Source organism: Pristiophorus japonicus, chromosome 20 (genome assembly GCF_044704955.1).
Source record: "Pristiophorus japonicus isolate sPriJap1 chromosome 20, sPriJap1.hap1, whole genome shotgun sequence".
Taxonomy (NCBI): Eukaryota; Metazoa; Chordata; class Chondrichthyes; family Pristiophoridae; genus Pristiophorus; species Pristiophorus japonicus.
This window is the reverse complement of record NC_091996.1, coordinates 30,424,473-30,446,334: the sequence shown is the minus strand read 5'-3', so window position 1 is coordinate 30,446,334 and position 21,862 is coordinate 30,424,473. Positions and strand designations below refer to the sequence as shown.

The 21,862-nt window shown below is 44.7% G+C and overlaps 1 protein-coding gene across 11 annotated transcripts in view; it reads left to right on the top strand.

Moving 5' to 3' along the window:
- The window catches only part of LOC139232464 (serine/threonine-protein kinase Nek6-like), a 337,407-nt gene that overhangs the window by 206,773 nt on the left and 108,772 nt on the right, over nucleotides 1-21,862 (top strand). For all 11 annotated transcript variants that reach the window (XM_070862692.1, XM_070862690.1, XM_070862681.1 and 8 more), the window contains one exon: nucleotides 5,475-5,585. In XM_070862692.1, coding sequence (XP_070718793.1) covers nucleotides 5,475-5,585 — 111 coding nt within the window. The remainder of the gene's footprint in view (nucleotides 1-5,474; nucleotides 5,586-21,862) is intronic.

The following is a 21,862-nucleotide window of genomic DNA, read 5'->3' as shown; positions in this document are numbered from 1 at the left end:
GGAAGTGGGTGTTTGGAGGTGGGTTGCAGTCCGATTAAGAATTCATTAATTTTAAACCCCCCCCCCACCTGCTCCTAACCCACTCATTCTTGGGTGTTAAAACCCCCCCCACCCCAAAAGTTCAGTCAATTAGTTCTGGAATATTCAACCATTATTTCTGTCGCTATGATGTGACATGTAAGCAGTGGAATGATATTATGCAGGGGCAGCACGGGTCAGCACACACTGCGATATGTGTGCACACTAGGTCCGTGCAGCATAGCTGGTCTCCAGTCGTCTTGGTTAATCCTTGCCACTGGACCAAGACCTAGCTCTGTCAAGCCCGTGTGGTGGCTGGTGTGCAACGGCCACCACAAGGTTAAAAAATTCCACGCACAGGCATCTTCCACCCTTCTAAATGTAGTTCGGGACCTGGAACATTAGGTCCTTCATTGAAACACCTGTGAACTCATCCCTTTTTGGTGTGGAAGCAAGTCATCCTCACGTCAAGGGACTGCCTATGATGATGATGATGATATTATGCTCCATGCTTATAGATGTGGGGAAAATTGAGCCAAGAAGCTGACCTACCTTTAAGACAATGTTCCCTTTAACCGGGCAGCTCTTTGAAGGTCCTGCAGAGCCGACGTGTCGGCTTTTAAATAGAAAAACTGTGCAAGCATGGTGTTTTCAATGGGCCACGCGGCCCCAAAATAAATAGCAGGGAACATTGCTTGAAGAGGTCAAATTATTTCCCCGAATGCTGCTATAACAAATCGAAGAAACAGGAATCACAACGACTGGTCATTGTTCAGGCAACGACTTTTTGGCTGCAACTAAACCACGTATTCATTAAAAGGATTGATTTATTTTATAATTATCAGTTCACAGGCAGGGTTTTTTTTCTTAGAGACATTTTAATAGCGAGCCCTTTCAGGTCTTGGTATGAAAATTATTAATTACTTTTTTGGAGAAATCTTTGCTCAAATTAGTGCTCAGATGAATGAAGGTGAACCCTCTGATCCAGAAGCAACAAACTGCCCGTGGCTGGGTCTGATACACACTGCCCTTCCCAGGGATTGGCTGCTTCCTGCAGATTGCTTTGCATTGTTTGTTGCTTTACCCTGCACTTTGTTTGTTCGGAAATGTCATTTCCAAGTATTACAATAAAAGGCTGCCTCAAGTTCTTTTTTCTGGTTATGCTAGATTAAACATTTCTACTTTATATTTGCCTATCACAAGATTGAAGAGGGTTTCATTCTGTGACGGTATTCCAGGCCTGGAATTACTTACTCATTTGTTTAAGTAATTCACCTGAAATTATGGGGCAGAAATTCCTCTCGCGGACTTCCCGCAGGCAAAGCACTAAATAATGGTCATAAAATGCGCAATTACCTTAAGCTGCTGCGTCTGCTCGAGATCCCAGGCCGGAGGCCTCTCGTGACTGCGCGACACAGCGCGTTCACATTGGGGCAACCGCAGGAGTCACATGGGCCTGGACACCCAATTACAGGTAAGTATTTTCTCATTCATAGTAATAGGAGACTCGTAAGTTACGAAACTCCTATTACCATGAATGAAAAAAAAAACCAAAATGCACAAACACTACATAAAACATTTAAAATACACCTCACATAAATACACTAATATTTAAAGAAAAAAAATTTGACGATTTTTTAAAAAGTTAGGGTTAGGGTTTAAAATAATATTACCAGAGTGGGCAGAGTTTTAACATAAATCTGTTTTTTTAAATTTTATTTTAATCATGTCTTTGATATGTTTTTAAACTCTTATGCCTGTAAAAGTAAGCAATGCACCTGCTTCTATCAGGTACAAGAGATTTCGGGGAGACTAGAACTAGAGGGCACAGCCTCAAAATACGGGGGAGCCAATTTAAAACCGAGTTGAGAAGGAATTTCTTCTCCCAGAGGGTTGTGAATCTGTGGAATTCTCTGCCCAAGGAAGCAGTTGAGGCTAGCTCATTGAATGTATTCAAATCACAGATAGATAGAATTTTAACCAATAAGGGAATTAAGGGTTACAGGGAGAGGGCGGGTAAGTGGAGCTGAGTCCACGGCCAGATCAGCCATGATCTTGTTGAATGGTGGAGCAGGCTCGAGGGGCTAGATGGCCTACTCCTGTTCCTAATTCTTACGTTCTTATGTTCTTATTTGAGGACATTTGCTGGGCAAGCTATGGGTAAATCCCGCAATTTTACCCGTACCAACGTCCACGCTCCCGAGATGTCTACGATCTGTCAAGCTCCAGCTTAAAAACATAGAAGCATAGAAAATAGGTGCAGGAGTAGGCCAAACGGCCCTTTGAGCCTGCACCACCATTCAATATGATCATGGCTGATCATGCAACTTCAGTACCCCATTCCTGCTTTCTCTCCATACCCCTCGATCCCTTTAGCCGTAAGGGCCACATCTAACTCCCTTTTGAATATATCTAATGGACTGGCCTCAACAACTTTCTGCGGTAGAGAATTGCACAGATTCACAATTCTCTGGGTGAAAAAGTTTCCCCTCATCTCGGTCCTAAATGGCTTACCCCTTATCCTTAGACTGTGGCCCCTGGTTCTGGACTTCCAACATCGGGAACATTCTTCCTGCATCTAACCTGTCCAAACCCGTCAGAATTTTATATGCTTCTATGAGATCCCCTCTCATTCTTCTAAATTCCAGTGACAGATCGGAAAAGCCAGTTTTCAGTGCAATCGGAATTTCCACACCTGTGTATTTTGGTCTTGATTTTGATTTAGATACTTTTGAATGATATAAAGCGGTCTGTTACTGAATTACTTATGAAAACATACGAACATACGAGAAATGCCGAACAGGAAAAGACCACCCTGCCCATTGAGCCTGCCCCACACAATTGTGATACCTTGTGCATCACAACACATACACTCCACCCCACCCCAAACCATGTGATATCCTTGGGAGAGGCAAAAAAAAGATAAAAATTTGGGAAAAAAGATCTGGGATATTCCTCTCCGACCCATCTAGGCGATTGAAATTAGTCGAGGAGATCAGTCTGACCATTAAATTCCCTGCAGTCATCATCATCATCATCATAGGCAGTCCCTCGGAATCGAGGAAGACTTGCTTCCACTCCTAAAGTGAGTCCTTTGGTGGCTGAACAGTCCAATACGAGAGCCACAGACCCTGTCACAGGTGGGACAGATATTCGTCGGGGGAAGAGGGCGGTGGGGCTGGTTTGCCGCACGCTCCTTCCGCTGCCTGCACCTGACCTCTTCACGCTCGCGGTATTGAGATTCGAAGAGCTCAATGCACTTTCTCCACCTCGGGTGGCCTTCGGCCAGGGACTCCCAGGTGTCAGTGGTGAGGTCGCACTTTACCACACCCTACAGTACCTACCTTCTGTAAGAGGTGATCTCCACGCAGCCAGAAACAAACCCAGTTTATGTTAGAAGGAATTCAGTCAGTCTGCATCCACCACATGAAATGGCAGCTTGTTCCAGAGGTCTGGAACTTATATTTGATCTCTTCAGTTATGTGTTATTCTATAATTGAAAAGTGACTCATGGAGGCAGTATACATTTATCATCTTAATCACTGCATTTACCAAAAAATAATTGCAAAGTATAGAATTCATATTTATTTTACCATTTATTTAAACAGAATGTTTTTTGCGTGTTTTGAAGTATTGCTGGTTTAAGCTTAACATTATGAAAGCATAAGGAATAGGAGCAGGAGTAGGCCATTCAGCCCCTCGAGCCTGCTCCACCATTCAATAACATCATGGCTGATCTTCCTGCACTATCACCATATCCTTTGATTCCCTTAATATCCAAAAATCTATCAAACTCTGCCTTGAATATACTCAACGACTGAGCCTCCACAGCCCTCTGGAGTAGAGAATTCCAAAGATTCACAACCCCTTGAGTGAAGAAATTTCACCTCATCTCAGTCCTAAATGACTGACCCCCTTATCCTGCGACTGTGACCCCTGGTTCCAGACTCCCCAGCCAGGGGAAACAACCGGCAGCCGCTATTCTGTCAAGCCCCTTAAGAATTTTATATGTTTCAATGTTTCTCATTCTTCTAAACTCTAAGGAATATAGCCCTGGTCTACTCCATCGCTCCTTGTAGAACAATCCTCCCATCCCAGGAATCAGTTCAGTGAACCTTTGTTGCACTCCCTCTAAGGGAATTATACCTTTCCTTAGGTAAGGAGACCAAAACTGTACACAATACTCGAGGTGTGGTCTCACCAGGGCCCTATATAATTGCAGCAAGGCTTCTTTACTGTTGTACTCTTTTTAATAAAGACCAACATACCACTTGCTTTCCTAATTGCTTTGGGATGCTTGCTGTACCTGCAGCTGCCGGGGGCGGTGCCACAATTGCGGCCTGTGAGATCCCGGGGCGGCAGCTGCCCAGATTACTTTTGTGGGGCCCGAAGGATTGCTCCTCTTGGACCCCACAAAAATAATTGAAAACTTACCTTGGTAGGGCCTCTTTGGTTCTATCGCTGATGGAATGCATGGTGCACTCTTCAACCAGGTCCGACCTAAAATGGCAGTCGGGGTCTTAGGAATCCGATTTGCAATGAATGAGTGAAAGAATGTTAACATTAAAGATGAGACATGAGTCTCATAATCTTCCCAAGAGCACTCGTGAGCCGAGGCAGAGAGCTGGCCAGAGGTCATGCTCCACCTGCACTGTATTTATATATAGAACCAATGAGTATTTTTCATCATTTTTTAAATTATTCATTCATTGAAAGTGGGCGTCGCTGGTAAGGCCAGCATTTATTGGCCGTCCCTAATTGCCCTGATCTGAGTGGCTTGCTAGGCCACTTCAGAGGGCAGTGACGAGCCAACCACATTGCTGTGGGTCTGGAGTCACATATAGGACAGACCGGTTAAGGACATTAGTGGGCTTTTACCACAATCCGGTAGTTTCATAGTCACCATTATTGACACCTACATATGTATTTATTCAACTGAATTTAAATTCCCCAGCTGCCGTGGTGGGATTTGAATTCATGTCTCTGGATCAGTAATCCACGTCTCTGGATTATTAGTCCAGTAACCGCTATGCTACCGTCCTTTTACAGTATGGTTTGCGAGACAGAAGGTTTGCAATAATACTCCTTTTATCCTTGCAAAAAAGATGACAATTATGGATGATCCTTTACAATTAATTAACTTTTTAAAAGAAGTTACTGATGGTGACGCTTCCTCTTTAAATATAGCCAATATTGATTCTTTTCATGTTAAAGGTACTTTTTAATGAGGTGACTTCATTACCTCTCTTGTTAATAATTTGTCCTCTTGTATGTAATGCTAAAAATATTCCTAATAGCATCTACTGCTGTTTAGGGTAATGGATTTTACATGGCGTTTTCTTAAAAATTGAATCAAAGCCATCAAAAATAATGTTAATTGAAGAGACAGGTTGGAATCATTATTGTGAAGACATTTTAATACAAAACTCATTTATTTCTCTTTCTTTATCCTGCAGCAATTGAATCACCCCAACATAATTAAGTATTTGGACTCATTTATTGAGGACAATGAGCTGAACATCGCTCTGGAATTAGCAGATGCAGGCGATCTCTCTCAGATGATTAAGGTGAGCAGAGAAAGGTCTTTTAGCAAGTCAAGAGTCAGAATTGCCCTTGGGCAACTTAACAAGACGATCTTGTGCTGAAAATCTGGCACTAAAATTATTATTTACTAATGAAGTAGTGCTAATGCAGAATCATCATCATAGGCAGTCCCTCGAAACGAGGATGACTTGCTTCCACGCCAAAAAGGGATGAGTTCACAGATATTTTAATGAAGGATCCAATATTCCAGATCCCGAACTACATCCTGAAGGGTGGAAGATGCCTGTGCGTGGATTTTTTTAACGTGGAGTGGCCGTTGCACACCAGCCACCACACGGGCTTGACAGAGCTAGGTCTTGGCCCAGTGGCAAGGGTTAACCAAGACGACTGGAGACCTGCTCTGCTGCACGGACCTGGCGAGCACACAGAATATGCCAAATGCAGAATATAGAGTGAAACACTAACACATTTGTAGGATTGCATACTACAACTCATCTGTGTGAAGATAAAAAGAAAAACTAAAAATGCTGGAAATCTGAAATATTAGCAGTAATTGCTAGAAGTTCACAGAAGACTAATTAGAATCTTAAACATTAATTTAGCTTTCTCCTTCAGATGCCGTTTGACTTTCATTCCCAGCATTTTCTGGCTTTCTTCCATCTGTTTGTGTAGTTTGTTTACAAGTGCTTTGGCAATTCGTTGCAGTATTTTAACATATGTGTATGTCATCGTTTGCGGAAACACCCTAGGACATTACCTGGAGAAATGTGGAGGTGCACATTGAACACCCAAACTTCAAGGCACCTTTTTCAAATCAGCTTATCCTGTGCTGGTGGTTCTCTCACAATGATTCAATTTTCTATTTGGCTAGAGCTTTTGAGAAGTCTCCTTTCATTGAATCTTCGATAAATTTAGATTAATCAAAGTGGTTGTGGTCTTCGGCATGTTTCTGACAAAAGGATTATACATTGGTGGCTGGCCACTTGGAGGATGCACCAAGCCAGGACTATGAACGTGCCCAGTCTACATATTTAGTTGGTTTGAGCACATTGTGTAGCAATCAAGGCTTCGACTTAAATGTTAAGTCTGGCTAGAATCCAGAAAATGTAACAGAGAATTTAGGAGCAGCATGTTTCACCAAAAATAGGCCTCTTTCAAAATCCTCAACAATTGAGAACTGGACTTGTGTCAGGAATCTTGTGAGACGTGACCTCTTGTGTGATTGGCTAGTGTCATTTTTCTATTGCATTCTGCCTGATTCTGACAGTCAACTTTGTGTTAGTCTCTTGCATTGCTTTTAAGTTGGATTTGTGTTGTACCAGTGTCACTGGCTACTGATGTCTGGGTCTTGCACAGTGGAAATCCTAAAGTTAACTTCCCAGATTCACTGGGAAGACACAGTAATGAAAACCTGCCACTTGGGGGCGTGCCACCAGTTACATGAGACCTACACATCAGGATACGGCATGAAACCTTAAAAACATAGACACATAGAAAATAGGTGCAGGAGTAGGCCATTCGGCCCTTTGAGCCTGCACCACCATTCAATATGATCATGGCTGATCATGCAACTTCAGTACCCCATTCATGCTTTCTCTCCATACCCCTTGATCCCTTTAGCCGTAAGGGCCACATCTATCTCCCTTTTGAATATATCTAACGAACTGACCTCAACCAATTTCTGTGATAGAGAATTCCACAGGTTCACAATTCTCTGGGTGAAGAAGTTTCTCCTCATCTCGGTCCTAAATGGCTCACCCCTTACCCTTAGACTGTGACCAATATAAAAGAGACTACCAGTTAAATAATACATAATAATGCTGCTTGATGGAACCAGTAAGTAATACAATGAATTGACCTACACATGCTTTACACTCCTTGGGAGGCAGAGCACAGATCTCTTCCCAGTTGATTCATTATTTTTAAACAAACATGCTGACCCAACAATTGACTTTGACCAAAATGTCTTACAGTTCACTAACTTTTCTGCAAACCATTGTCCCGGACTAAAAATGAATAGGAAATGTTAAAATACATTGTATGATTATAAATCTAGTTTACACATTCAGATACTGATAATAATGTACAGTGTTGCATAACACTATTACTGGTGCTGATAATATACAGTGTTTACTAATAACACTAATACTGATACCAATAATGTAGTGTTTATTAATAACAGTATTACTGATACTAATAATAATGTTCAGTGTCAGATATCCAGTTATTATAAACACAATCTCACACAGCCTGGTACTCACTTTTATACTCTATCCACCTTGCTATAACCTTCTAGATTACTTGCTCTACCTGCATACTAAGCTTTTGTGGGCCGCCCCGACCTGTGTGTGAACACCATCGTAGGTCGGGGCTATAAATAGAGCTGGAGCACCGGGCCCTGGAACGTCGTGGGTGAAGTTGCGGCGAATGAGGGTACGGGGCCCAGAAGAGCGAGGGCCCAGGGGGCAGCACGGGCCAGCTCACAGTGCGATATGTGTGCGCACTAGGTCCGTGCAGCAAAGCAGGTCTCCAGTCATCCTGGTTAACTCTTGCCACTGGATAAAGGCCTAGTTCTGTCAAGCCCGTGTGGTGGCTGATATACAACAGTCACCACACGTTAAAAAAATCCACGCACAGGCATCTTCCACCCACCCCCCAATTGGAGTTCAGGACTGGAACGTCGGGTCCTCCATTGAAACATCTGGGAACTCATGTGGAAGCAAGTCATCCTCGTTCGAGGGACCGCCAATGATGATGACACATTCTGCGGGCACCACTTCCCTTAGCCCCACCATTGAAACTGGCACCAAATCACAAGAACCAAAATCTTAAAGGTGACAATGTCCTTAGTCATCGATAAATCAAACACATAAAATACAATCACACTCCCACAGGAAATGGCAGGGGAGATCCCCAAATACACTCCACAAGTCTTCACATCTACAAAGAAAGAAATCTACCTATTATTAGTTTTTCTCCTGACTTTCCCTTCAAACGAGCATGGAACAGCGAGTCTGTCTCCAAGAAGTTATATTTTCTTCTTTATTTCGCTTGATATGAATGCAATACCTGCCAGATACATAATACATTGTGCCTCAGGCGATGACTTCTGCTTGGGAACTACCGATTTATTCATAGAGCAATCAATGAGCTTCACCTGATCGCGCGTCTGAAAAGATCACAATATTTTAATAATATTAAAAGAGATGTATAAGTTAAACTTGTTTGACCTTTCATTTTTTTTTGCACACCATCTGGAAAGCTCACCCTCAAATGTGTACCTTGAAAAATGTTGCATTAAAATTTCATGCCGTTTTAAAGTTCTGTTTTCCACCAAATGTTTCCGCTATACTGAAGGTGCTGACTCATACTAGAGTGTGACTCACAGGCATTGGCGGCACCCTAATGTGCCACACCCAAGGAAGCATTGCTCATATATCTGATTGGACACAGGCAAGTTTGTTCCAGTATTCAACTGCCATTCACAATATGCACGTTTCTTGCAGGGATTACTGGTCAGGGATCAGTAAGTGGGAATAGTGACTGAGAGTTCGCTCCCCTCTTAGCCCATGGACACTGAGATCAATTGTAGTGCTCTAACTGCTCATCATCATCATAGGCAGTCCCTCGAAATCGAGGAAGACTTGCTTCCACTCTTAACATGAGTTCTTAGGTGACTGAACAGTCCAATATGGGAATTACAGTCTCTGTCACAGGTGGGGCAGATAGTGGTTGAAGGAAAGGGTGGGTGGGACTGGTTTGCCGCACGCTCCTTCTGCTGCCTGTGTGTTTGCTTTCTGCATGCTCTCAGCGATGAGACTCGAGGTGCTCAGCGCCCTCTCGATGCACTTCCTCCACTTAGGGCGGTCTTTGGCCAGGGACTCCCAGGTGTCGGTGGGGATGTTCCATTTTATCAAGGACTGCTACCACTGATGCGATCAACTAACTCAGCACAGACCAGAGATCAAAGCTGGAACCTGCCTGTTGTGTGTCTCAGTATCACAATAGGCATTACATTTACCCACTGAGTCAGGAGTTGCGGGGGGGCGGAGGGGGGGGGCGGCGCGCGGATGGGAGATTGTTATTACATCTTAGCACTATTAGTTTGCAAAAGTCATTTCCCTTGTTACTGGACATCCCTACCTGGCTGTTCGTTTTCAGGCAGTGCAATTGTCATTAACATGCACCATGATTTGGTGCACAGCATTATGGATGCTAATGTTCCTCTGAGTGTCTGAGGACTTTATAATGAGAAACAGCTCAGTCAGTCTGAAGCTGAACTTTCTGAACAGGGAGCCAAAGAGCTTTGAGGCTTCCATTTTTACTGTTCTCGAGAGTTGAGCTGCCACGTGGGGGAGCAGCGAAACATGCATCTGTCTTTATTGAATGGTAGAATTTTTACAGCTGGAGTAATCTAAAAGCCACATCAAGATGTTACAAGATTTGAAAGTGCATTCTTTTGATCTTTATCATAAAAAGTGGTGCAGTTGTGTAAATGTATGTACGGTCTACAGTGTTGGTGTGGTGTGTAACCTAAACTGACCTAGCTTGTGAATCAGACCAAGCAATTCAATCAAACCTGCAGCAAACATGAATATTTAGTCCTGATCTCACTGTACAACTCAGGAAAAATGCCACTCCCTGTCATTGTATCCCATATGGATCCATGGCCTGTATTGATACTCGATAGACCACTAGTGCAGAGAATGTTTATGTTCAGTCATGGTGAATGATGAATGGTGAACTCTGAGTGTCAGAACCATCAAAAAGACAGTCAACAGAAATCAATTTTGACATTTGTAGGCACTTTTGTAAGTATATATGTTAAGACCATTATAAAACGCAATAAATAACAACAGACTAGTCCTGATATTAACGTCTGATAGATGCATCGGAGCTATAATATCTCTGTGGTGGTAAGTATATAAATCACTGTTTCTGCTGTCTGCACTCAAAATACTTGGGATTTGCACATCTTCCCTATTCTGCGAAGCCTCGTGCCAGACAACGGGTTGCCGGAGGAAGTGCATCACAGCTGACACCATTTAAAGCGCTCCAATAGCCATTTAACTGGCTTTATTCTCGCCCACACACTGCCAGATTCACTGATGCTGATGTTGGGCGAAGCAGGGAAAAGGATGGCCCGTCTTCTCGGACGCTGAAAACATAGGTGCAGCAGGTGCAGAAGCAGATAGCTGGCAAGGAGAGCTTTGTCCGCAACAGCCAAACAACCTGGCTACAAATATACAAGATGATGGCAGACTGAAGCGAGCTGTCAAGGGGTGGCTGTACAACAGCCTCCTTCACCAGATAATGGGTAGCTGCCCCAGCGACAGGCAACAAATGCCGGACTTGCCAGTGATGCTCACCTCCCGGGAATTAATTTTTAAAAGATCTCTGGTGTTCTTTTGGAAGATGCCCAATGCCTGGAAGCATAATGGCGCAATATCTGGTGGGTTAGAAACATAGAAACATAGAAAATAGGTGCAGGAGTAGGCCATTCGGCCCTTTGAACCTGCACCACCATTCAATATGATCACGGCTGATCATGCAACTTCAGTACCCCACTCCTGCTTTCTCTCCATACCCCTTGATCCCTTTAGCCGTAAGGGCAACATCTAACTCCCTTTTGAATATATCTAACAAACTGGCCTCAACAACTTTCTGTGGTAGAGAATTCCACAGGTTCACAATTCTCTGAGTGAAGAAGTTTCTCCTCATCTCGGTCCTATATGGCTTACCCCTTACCCTTAGACTGTGACCCCTGGTCTGGACTTCCCCAACATCGGGAACATTCTTCCTGCATCTAACCTGTCCAATCCGTCAGAATTTTATATGTTTCTATGAGATCCCCTCTCATTCTTCTAAATTCCATTGACTATAACCCCAGTCGATCCAGTCTCTCCTCATATGTCAGTCCTGCCATCCTGAGAATCAGTCTGGTGAACCTTCGCTGCACTCCCTCAATAGCAAGAATGTCCTTCCTCAGATTAGGAGACCAAAACTGCATACAATACTCAAGGTGTGGCCTCACCAAGGTTGCGACCCTTGGCGAGTCCATCTATGGAAGGCGATGGGGCAGTTCCTGCAGAAGATCCTTGAAAGTGAAGGGGTCAGTAACTGTATTGCTGCTGCGTTGCTTGGAGATTCAGGAGGAGCCCAGATCCAGCCAACAGAATTAGGCTTAAATCCCATTCCCGAAGAAATGTGGATAGTTTTCTTTACTGATGCCTAACAATAACAGTTTGCACAGTATAACTCCAATATCTTTATTAAGATTTTGCAAATATATGTTGCTTGATTATTGTAGTTTAATCAGTAAAATACTTTTCCAGTTTATTCAGTTATAACACAGCAAATAAAACCGTTTCTGGTTGGTATTTAAACTCAGTACAATTTATACATTGAGTAAGAGGATTTATGCATCGTTCATCAGACATCTTTTTTTTTCGCTGATTGCTAACTCGTAGAAATAGAATTTGTGAAGCGTAATAAGAAATAGTTTCTTGCAGATGCATGTAACATGGGTGATGACAGAAAATGTAATTGTTCAATAATTGTAACTAAGCGGTTGTTAGTGCCAGAACCAGATAGATGAACGGCCTAGAATTTCCTCAAAGTGAGTTACGCCGCTGTTGCTTGGGTAACCCTTGCCACTGGACCAAGACCTAGCTCTGTCACGTCCGTGTGATGGCTGGTGTGAAACGGCCACCACACGTTAAAAAAATCCACGCACAGGCATCTTCCACCCTTCAACATGTAGTTCGGGATCTGGAATATTAGGTCCTTCATTGGAACACCTGTGAACTCATCCCTTTTTGGCGTGGAAGCAAGTCATCCTCGCTTCGAGGCATCGCCTATGATGATGATGATGCAATTTAAAAAAAAAACGAATTACACACGGTTTTCCTGGATCTGCTCATTTGCATTCCCATTGGTGCCGTTATTGGTGTAAAACCTGCATCAAGTGGCTGAACCACTTGGGCACTACTGTGCAGCCTTTCAAAAGACAGTTGTCTGCACTCCTCAGCAGCCGATTGGCACACAGACAGGTGAGACAGGAACAGTGCTTGGCTCTTCCATTTCACTCCCAAATAATCCAGGGCTTGCAGGATCTGATCGCTGACATTACACCAGCCGTCCTGCTGACCAGTGGGAGCACAGAGTCAGGACCCAGTGGCATGGTGATGGCTGGAGTCCACTGGCCGTCGCTCCGGACAGCAGCGCTTGCACTTCCCTCCTCGGAGCACCATGCCAGTGGAACACGGGAGGCAAGACCAAGCTGCCTGGAGCACCCACCAGAGAGGCAGACAGCCGCGGCTCCATGTTAGGACCCAGCTGCCGTGAGAGGGGAGCCTGCTCAACCCCTTGACCCTTGTGCACAGCATGAGGAGCCAACAACCAGGCCCTGGGATAGCATACAGAAGAAACACAGAAACATAGAAAGTAGGTGCAGAAAGTAGAAGCTCTAGAATAGGCGATAGAAGGGCATGCATAGGCACCCAGAAAAAGCACGGTGTAGGAAAGAGTACAGCGATAGTTTGCACTTTGCTATTATTGGACTACAATAGATTGTGTACTGCTATGGGCCTTTAGTATTCATGGTATTGTGTCTGTAAGCACTCTAGTAATGACTCCACGAGGTAAGGTATTGTACTTGAACTGTGGTGACCTTAGTCCATTTATTACAGCTCCTGAGTGAGGGCACAGCATGGTGAGCTCCCTTTTATACCTGGTTACCTGTCGTGTACAGGTGATCCCTAAGTCTCCACCAATTGCACCCTCTGGTGGTACAAGCATAGTGCATACAGTGTGAAGGTACATTCAATTGTCTTATGTAACTGTACATTGAGTGTACAGGGAGTATGCTTATATTATACATACACAACACATGGAGGTTACAATCATACAGGAAAGGGTGCACTCACCTGATGCTTTCATAGACACTTAGGGAGTCGGCTTTGTCGCCCATCTGTTGATTGGATTCTCTTCCCTGAAGGTGTACGGAGGTCTGAATAACAATGGATGAAGGCATCCCGTCAGTTTCCTGCATATTGCACATTGGCACGGAGGGCCCTCTGATTGCTGCCACATGCTATTTGGACATTGAGGTAGTGGAAGCCCTTCCTGTTCATGCAGCAGAGTGAGTGTTCTGTGGGCGTCCTCAATGCAATGTGGGTTTCATCAGTTGTAACCTGGACTTGGGGGAAAACAGCAACCCCATGTGGCCCCACTGAGAGAGTAGTGCAGCATGGCTTGAGGTTCCTCCCAAGATGCTCTATTGCTTGTTTAGGAAAGCACGTTCCTCGTCTGCGGAGCTCCTCAAAGAAGACCTGAGATGATCAGTGCTGTTTGTATGTTCTATGGAGGGAGCGATGGGGGGTGTTCCCCGATGAAATTCTGACGGGACTGGACAGGTTAGATGCGGGAAGAATGTTCCTGATGTTAGGGAAGTCCAGAACCAGGGGTCACAGTCTAAGGATAAGGGGTAAGCCATTTAGGACTGAGATGAGGAGAAACTTCTTCACTCAGAGAGTTGTGAACCTGTGGAATTCCCTGCTGCAGAGAGTTGTTGAGGCCAGTTCATTGGATATATTCAAAAGGGAGTTAGATATGGCCCTTACGGCTAAAGGAATCAAGGGGTATGGAGAGAAAGCAGGAAAGGGGTACTGAGATGAATGATCAGCCATGACCATATTGAATGGTGGTGCAGGCTCGTAGGGCTGAATGGCCTACTCCTGCACCTATTTTCTATGTTTCTATGAGCTGCATCTTCCTTGAATGGTGCTGGACTCTTCTTTGCTCCACCCTGAGCTGCTCCTCCTCCTCCGATGATAATGGTATGCCCAAAGAAAAATCCATAGCTGCTCCTGAGATGTCTTGGCTGCAGGTTGAAGGGGGGTGTGCGGGAATCCAAAAGTCTTTCAGTGCACTGACCTTTGAGGCACAGTCAGAATCAAGTGCAGGTATTTGTAAAGCTGATTTCAATAAACTTTCCCTGTTATGTATGCAATAAAGGTTCAAACTGAGTACTGTTTAACTAAGCAAGGTACAACCTTGGCTCTGCTTTATTTAGGCCCAAAGTGCCTGACTCTCAAAATGGCTGGCCTTTTATACCAGAGCAGCACCATGTGCGTGTTGCTCAGTGGCCTCCAACAATGACACCATCTGGTGGCTACAAACAGCATGTACATACATGACATTCCCAAGCTCCAAAAATCAGCTTTTAAACTTCTAAACTCTTCAAGCTCACAAACCCTTCACTTCCACCTGGATCAGCTGACTCTGGCAGCTACTGTGCTGCCTTTATCTCAGTCTGACTTACCCAGGTGGATTTGCAGTGCAAACCCAGGAACCCCATAGCTTCTACATCACTGGCTCACTCTCTGACACTCCATCAGGCCAGAGGGAGAACCGCAAAGCACAAAAAGCCCAAGGGAACTCAAGGTAGACATTTTAAAAACGCACGACGGAACTCCTACATGGCAAGCGACCCTCAGGTGGGCAGAGGAAACATTTCCAAGGACAACCCTCAAAGCCTTCTTGATAAAGTGCAACATCCCCACCGACACCTGGCAATCCCTGGCCCAAGACCGCTCAAAGTGGAGGAAGAGCATCCAGGAGGTCACTGAGCACCTCGAGTCTCGTCGCCGAGAGCATGCAGAAACCGAGTGCAGGCAGCGGAAGGAGCATGCGGCAAACCAGTCCCACCCACCTTTTCCTTCAATGATTGTCTGTCCCACCTGTGACAGAGACTGTAATTCCCGAATTGGATGGTTCAGTCGCCTGAATACTCACTTTTAGAGTGGAAGAAATGCTTCCTCGATTACGAGGGACTGCCTATGATGATGATGGCTCACACACCATCAGGCCCGGGGGGGGACCGGAAGGCACAGAAAGCCCAAGGGAACTCGAGGGAAACATTTTAAAAACGCACGATGGGCAGAAATGACTTCCAGCCTCTTTTCCTGACACAGAAAATTTCCTTCGTCATTTATACACTGCTAATGCACTGAATACTGTGAGGAAAGTCCCTTCTTATAGTCATCATCATCATCATAGGCAGTCCCTTGGAATCGAGGAAGACTTGCTTCCACCCCTGAAGTGAGTTCTTTGGTGGCTGAACAGTCCGATACCAGAGCCACAGACCCTGTTACAGGTGGGACAGACATTCGTCGAGGGAAGGGGTGGGTGGGGCTGGTTTGCCGCACGCTCCTTCCGCTGCCTGCGCTTGACCTCTTCATGCTCTTTGCGTTGAGACTCGAAGAGCTCAGCGCCCTCCCGGATGGACTTTCTCCACCTCGGGCGGTCTTCAGCTAAGGTCTCCCAGGTGTCAGTGGTGATGTCGCACTTTACCAGGGAGGTTTTGAGGGTGTCCTTGTAACGTTTCCGCTTCCCACCTTTGGCTCGTTTGCCATGAAGGACCTTCACGTAGAGCAATTGCTTAGGGTGTCTTGTGTCTGGCATGCGAACGATGTGGCCTGCCCAGTGGGAGCTGATCAAGTGTGGTTAGTGCTTCAATGCTGGGGATGTTAGCCTGGGCAAGGACACTGATGTTGGTGCGCCTGTCCTCCCAAGGGATTTGCAGGATCTTGCGGAGACATCGTTGGTGATATATCTCCAGCGACTTGAGGTGTCTTCTGTACATCGTCCATGCCTCGTTATAGTGGCTGGTTTCTGAGTATCAATCAAAGCACTCAAAACACACATCAAACGCACTATGTTTTGATAAAAGTAACCTTGCAGTGCTGCACTGAACTGAAATGAGCCAGCGAAAGTGAAGATAAATAAATGTAGAGCCACACTGATATTTAGAGAGACAAGGCATGCTAAGTGTATTCAGAGTTTCTTGCGCAATGTAAAGGCTCTGGAATGAAAACTCACCTGGCCCAGTGTGGACATGCTGCGGCACTGAGCCAGACAGATGAAGAAGATTGCAGGCGCAATCCTTTGTGTTGAGTTGGTTGATCTCAGCGAAGGGCAATTGGAATATTACAATTGACTTCAACACCCGTGGGCTGGGGATGGCAGAAATCATCATCATAGGCAGTCCCTCAGAATCGAGGAAGACTTGCTTCCACTCTTAACATGAGTTCTTAGGGGCTGAACAGTCCAATACGGGAACCACAGTCCCTGTCACAGGTGGGACAGATAGTCGTTGAGGGAAAGGGAGGGTGGGACTGGTTTGCTGCACGCTCTTTCCGCTGCCTGCGCTTGTTTTCTGCATGCTCTCGGCGACAAGACTCGAGGTGCTCAGCGCCCTCCCGGATGCACTTCCTCCACTTAGGGCGGTCTGTGGCCAGGGACTCCCAGGTGTCGGTGGGGATGTCGCACTTTATCAGGGAGGCTTTGAGGGTGTCCTTGTAACGTTTCCTCTGCCCACCTTTGGCTCGTTTGCCATGAAGGAGCATCGTGTAGAGCGCTTGCTTTGGGAGTCTCCTGTCTGGCATGCGGACAATGTGGCCTGCCCAGCGGAGTTGATGGCAGAAATATTGGTTGGCTGCCTTGATTGCTGTTCAGTGACCTCAGTCAGAAAGTGCGTGCATGTGGATGTTGGGTACAGGCTGGGGCTCGGTGGTGATACTCGAGTGCTGATGACCACCGTGACAAATTGGTAAATACTGCAGGACTGCGGGGACCCGGGGAACTTTACTCCAATATAGAGTCGCACCTTCAGGCAGGTGGGAAGCAATTTGGGCAAAAAGGACTACAGCGTAGTAATCGGCATCTAGGTTTGATCATTACTTTGTATTTCCTCTGAAGAATTTGGATAGCTGAGAGCACTCTATCAAAACAAATGCAGAGGGCATTTGGATGTACTGCACAATCTGCTGCCTTGTGTTCTGCTTATGAAATGAAAGAAAAACACGCGGGAATTTTAAAAATTATTTTATTTATTACTTTCTTCTATTGGGAACTCCCTTTTGCTGAAACTTCTTCACCAGATAAGACAACAACAACAACTTGTCTTTATATAGTGCCTTTACTGCAGTGAAACATCCCAAGGCGCTTCACAGGAGTACTATGAAATTAAAAAATTGACACCGAACCGCATAAGTAGAAATTAGCGCAGGTGACCAAAAACTTGGTCAAAGAGGTAGGTTTTGAGGAGCGTCTTGAAGGAGGAAAGAGAGATAGAGAGGTGGAGAGGTTTAGGGAGGGAATTCCAGAGCTTAGGGTCCAGGCAACAAAAGGCACGGCCACCAATGGTTGAGCGATTATAATCAGAGATGCTCAAGAGGGCAGAATTAGAGGACGCAGACATCTCAGGGGGTTGTGGGGCTGGAGGAGATTACAGAGATAGGGAGGGGTGAGGCCATGGAGGGATTTGAAGATAAGGATGATAATTTTAAAATCAAGGCGTTGCTTAACCGGAAGTCAATGTAGGTCAGCGAGCACTGGAGTGATGGGTGAACGGGATTTGGTGCGAGTTAGGACACGGGCAGCTGACATTTGGATGACCTCTAGTTTATGTAGGGTCATCATCATAGGCAGTCCCTCGGAATCGAGGAAGACTTGCTTCCACCCCTGAAGTTACTTCTTTGGTGGCCGAACAGTGCAATACGAGAGCCACAGACCCTGTCACGGATAGGGTAGAATGTGGGAGGCCAGCCAGATGTGCGTTGGAATAGTCAAGTCTAGAGGTAACAAAGGTATGGAAGAGAGCTTCAGCTGTCTCTTTGACCAAGCTTTTGGTCACCTGCGCTAATTTCTATTTATGCGGCTCGGTGTAAAATTTTTAATCTCATAATACTCCTGTGAAACGCCTTGAGACATTTCACTACGTTAAAGACAGTAAGATACCTGCTCCTGTGGGATGTCACCAGGTCCCAGTCACACAATTTAATATTGCTATAGCCTATTTACTACTACCCATCATATTATTGTTTGCGATTGGTATTAAAGTGTTTCAAAAGCCACTTTCATGGTATAAAAGGTATTTTATATTGGTTCAAGGCACATACTTATTTGTCTTTTATTCACCCTCATTTTCTATCTCCCGACATCCTCTCTAAACTCTTCAGTTTACAAAGTGAGATATTTCAGCTAGCCGCATCGGCCTTTAGGCAGTTTACACTCCTCTGATACCCTGGCCGAAACGCACTGGGAAAAAAACATTCTGTAAGGAAGACCCAGTCACAAGTGATTGCAGAAAAAAGGATTTGAATCCTGGCCCTAGTCAGAAGCTCATAATTTCAGTACAGTACTTGTGGTGTGCCAGGGACTACAATCTGTGATTTAACAAAGTGAAATAATATATAGTAGTCGTGCATTCCTCGCTAGAGGGCTCATGCTGCCATTTCTGAGTTTGGATTGGTTCAGTTAACATTTTCCTACCCATAATAGCACTTAGGGAAGAGGTCAGAAATGGAAACAGATTTCACTTATAGCTCATTAATTGAAGTTAGTTAATGTAGAAATCTTCCAATTTTGACACATTTTAACGCACCGCTTTGAATAATTTTCTTCCAATAAATGTGACTTGCTTATCCAGCAGAATTTGCCAGTGACAAACATGGCTAGATTATCAAGTAACAACTGCACACAACAAATGCTTTGTCAAATTTCCTTCAACAGTATTATCTTTTTAATGAATTATTTATGAAGGATTACAGATTGGTACTCATGGGACATTACTGCATAAACCAAATGAGGAAATTGGGTTCTTTTTTAGTTAAATGTCAGCTGATTTAAATAACTATTCCATTGTGAGTATTGAACCTAGCCAGGCAGATGAAAGATAAATGTAAAAAATGGAAAAAAGGAACAAATAATGACCAGTCACAATTACCCATGCAACATAAAGGAATGTTGATAGAATAATGTGAATAAGAGTTGCATTTATACTGTAGTCATTCACACATAATATTGTTGGTGTAAGACATTTATAAATATTCCATTGAATTATTTTAGCATTGCAAACTATTTGGGCCCAAATTTGCCCAGGAATTGCTCCGTTTTTTTTGGAGCAACTTGACTTTTCTGGAGTATCTTAAAAATCCTCATTCTGCACATTTAATTTGCGCCAGTGTAAGTGAGTTAGTTAGGATTTTTTTAGTTTTGTTTTTTTTTCAAAAGGGGGCGTTACCAGCCACCTACGCCTGTTTTAGCCAGTTAAGCCAGTTTGGACAGCTAATAGTTGCTCCAAACTAACTTAGGCCAGTGTATGTGGCTACTTGTGGCCGCACAGAAAACCCTTGTGGAGAGTTAAGAGATCAGCGCGGGTAGCCTCCAAATGACAGTGTTATGATAGGAATGCTAGTTTATTTTTAAATCCCAAGCAGCGAGACTGGACAGGGTGTGGGTGCTATCAGCCTGATTAAACGGAGTATGAGGTTTTTACAAGAAATGATCTTGTAATGAAGGCTGAAGTATAGAGGCCACTTAAGCAAGGGGAGGGTATTCTTTGTAAATAATAGATCAAGAGCACCAACGCTCTCGACTAATGGATTCGTGTGCGGCATCACACCACATTGGATTTTGACTTCTGCAGCACCAAAGAATTGCCCTGAGTAGGTTTAGAAATTTGAAACGTTAGACTTAACAAAAAAAGCATGTCAAAATGTAAGCTTAAATTTTGGTGTTCAGCATTGCGTAGTGTGACTCTGATAATTAGTAATATTTTAGAATTCTATGCAGTAGTGGGTAAGCTGTAAGATACTGCAGATAGGGAATTTTTTTAGTAAAGATAGCTAGATAGTACTGGAAAATCTTTGAAGATTCTTTCTCCCCCCCCCACCCGATCAAAGCTCATCCCCCCCCCCCCCCCGCCCGATCAAAACTCTCCTCCCCACCAACCTGTTTCTTATAGCCCTCAGCACGAGAAGGCAGCGGCCGGCCTGTGAGGCAGGACACTCAGCCCGGGATAGGGGCGGGGTGCGTTGGGTCCCACGCTGCAGGCATCATCATCATAATTATGGGAGGAGCTACTGCGCATGCGCGAAAGTTCTACTGCGCATGCGGACAGCTGCTGGCACTGTTTTCAGTGCAGGGCTGAAGCTCTGCCCCCCACTTGAGAAACTCTGTGCCAGGACCCGGGACACACAGCAGAGCAGCCAGAATTGTTAGCAAGTTTTTTGGCGCGGTTTTGAGCGCACAGAGTTGGCGCATCTCGGAAGAGTACGCCAGAAAAAGGGGTTGGGGAAATTTGGGCCCAATGTGCTCAAAAATTAAGGAGTTGAAATCGTATTGTGCAATATAAGTAAGGAATGCATTAAAATAAGAGGGTTAATGCCTGTGTTAAAATAGCAGACAGCGGAACTTCATGTTTGTTTTCAATACTGCACAATGTGATTTGAACCCATTAATTGTTAAAATGTACATCTTTGATATTGTGCTGATGGGATTTATGGCCTTTGGCTAGGCAGTAATCCTGTGGTTCATATTATTATTTTAAATGATGACACAACTGCAAGTTTTTGATGAGTATTCTTAAGTTAGGTAGGCCACCTGCTAAAGACAGCCCTGATTGCTCTGTGGTCATCATCATAGGCAGTCCCTCGGAATCGAGGAAGACTTGCTTCCACTCTTAGCATGAGTTCTTTAGTGGCTGAACAGTCCAATACGAGAACCACAGTCCCTGTCACAGGTGAGACAGATAGCCGTTGAGAGAAGGGGTGGGCAGGGAGCCTGGTTTGCCGCACAATGGTACAATCCTTCTGTGGTACAATGCGCTGCACAGTGTTGCATTAAGCCATCAAGATCAGGAACATCTCGGAAGTGATCCGTGGTCTATGCTGCCTTAGCTGGGATGGTGTTGGAGATGCTTCAGTTAGACACAGCTCACTCTCACCTGCGCAACTAAGTCAAGTTGACGGTCAGGAAAAACAGGAATAAAGCTGCCTGGAATAGAATGGTTAGTCATGCCATTAATTTTGGGGATCCTTCATTAATTTTGGAAAGTCACTCCTACACAATGTTGGAACAAGTCAAACACACGGTACCATATAGACACAGGACCATACTGACACCGATAATTCATTGCTGATTCTTCATTATTCAGCCTATGGCCCAACAGCCAACAGCCTTGTTTACCTAATCCTTTGCCTTAGTTGGTTGGGCCCAGGCCCATACAAATGTCAGAATCAGTAACATTTGATCCAATAGATTTGATTTAGGAAATTATTAGCTACATAGAAACATAGAAAATAGGTGCAGGAATAGGCTATTCGGCCCTTCGAGCCTGCACCACCATTCAATATGATCATGGCTGATCATGCAACTTTAGTACCCCATTCCTGCTTTCTCTCTATACCCCTTGATCCCTTTAACCGTAAGGGCCACATCTAACTCCTTTTTG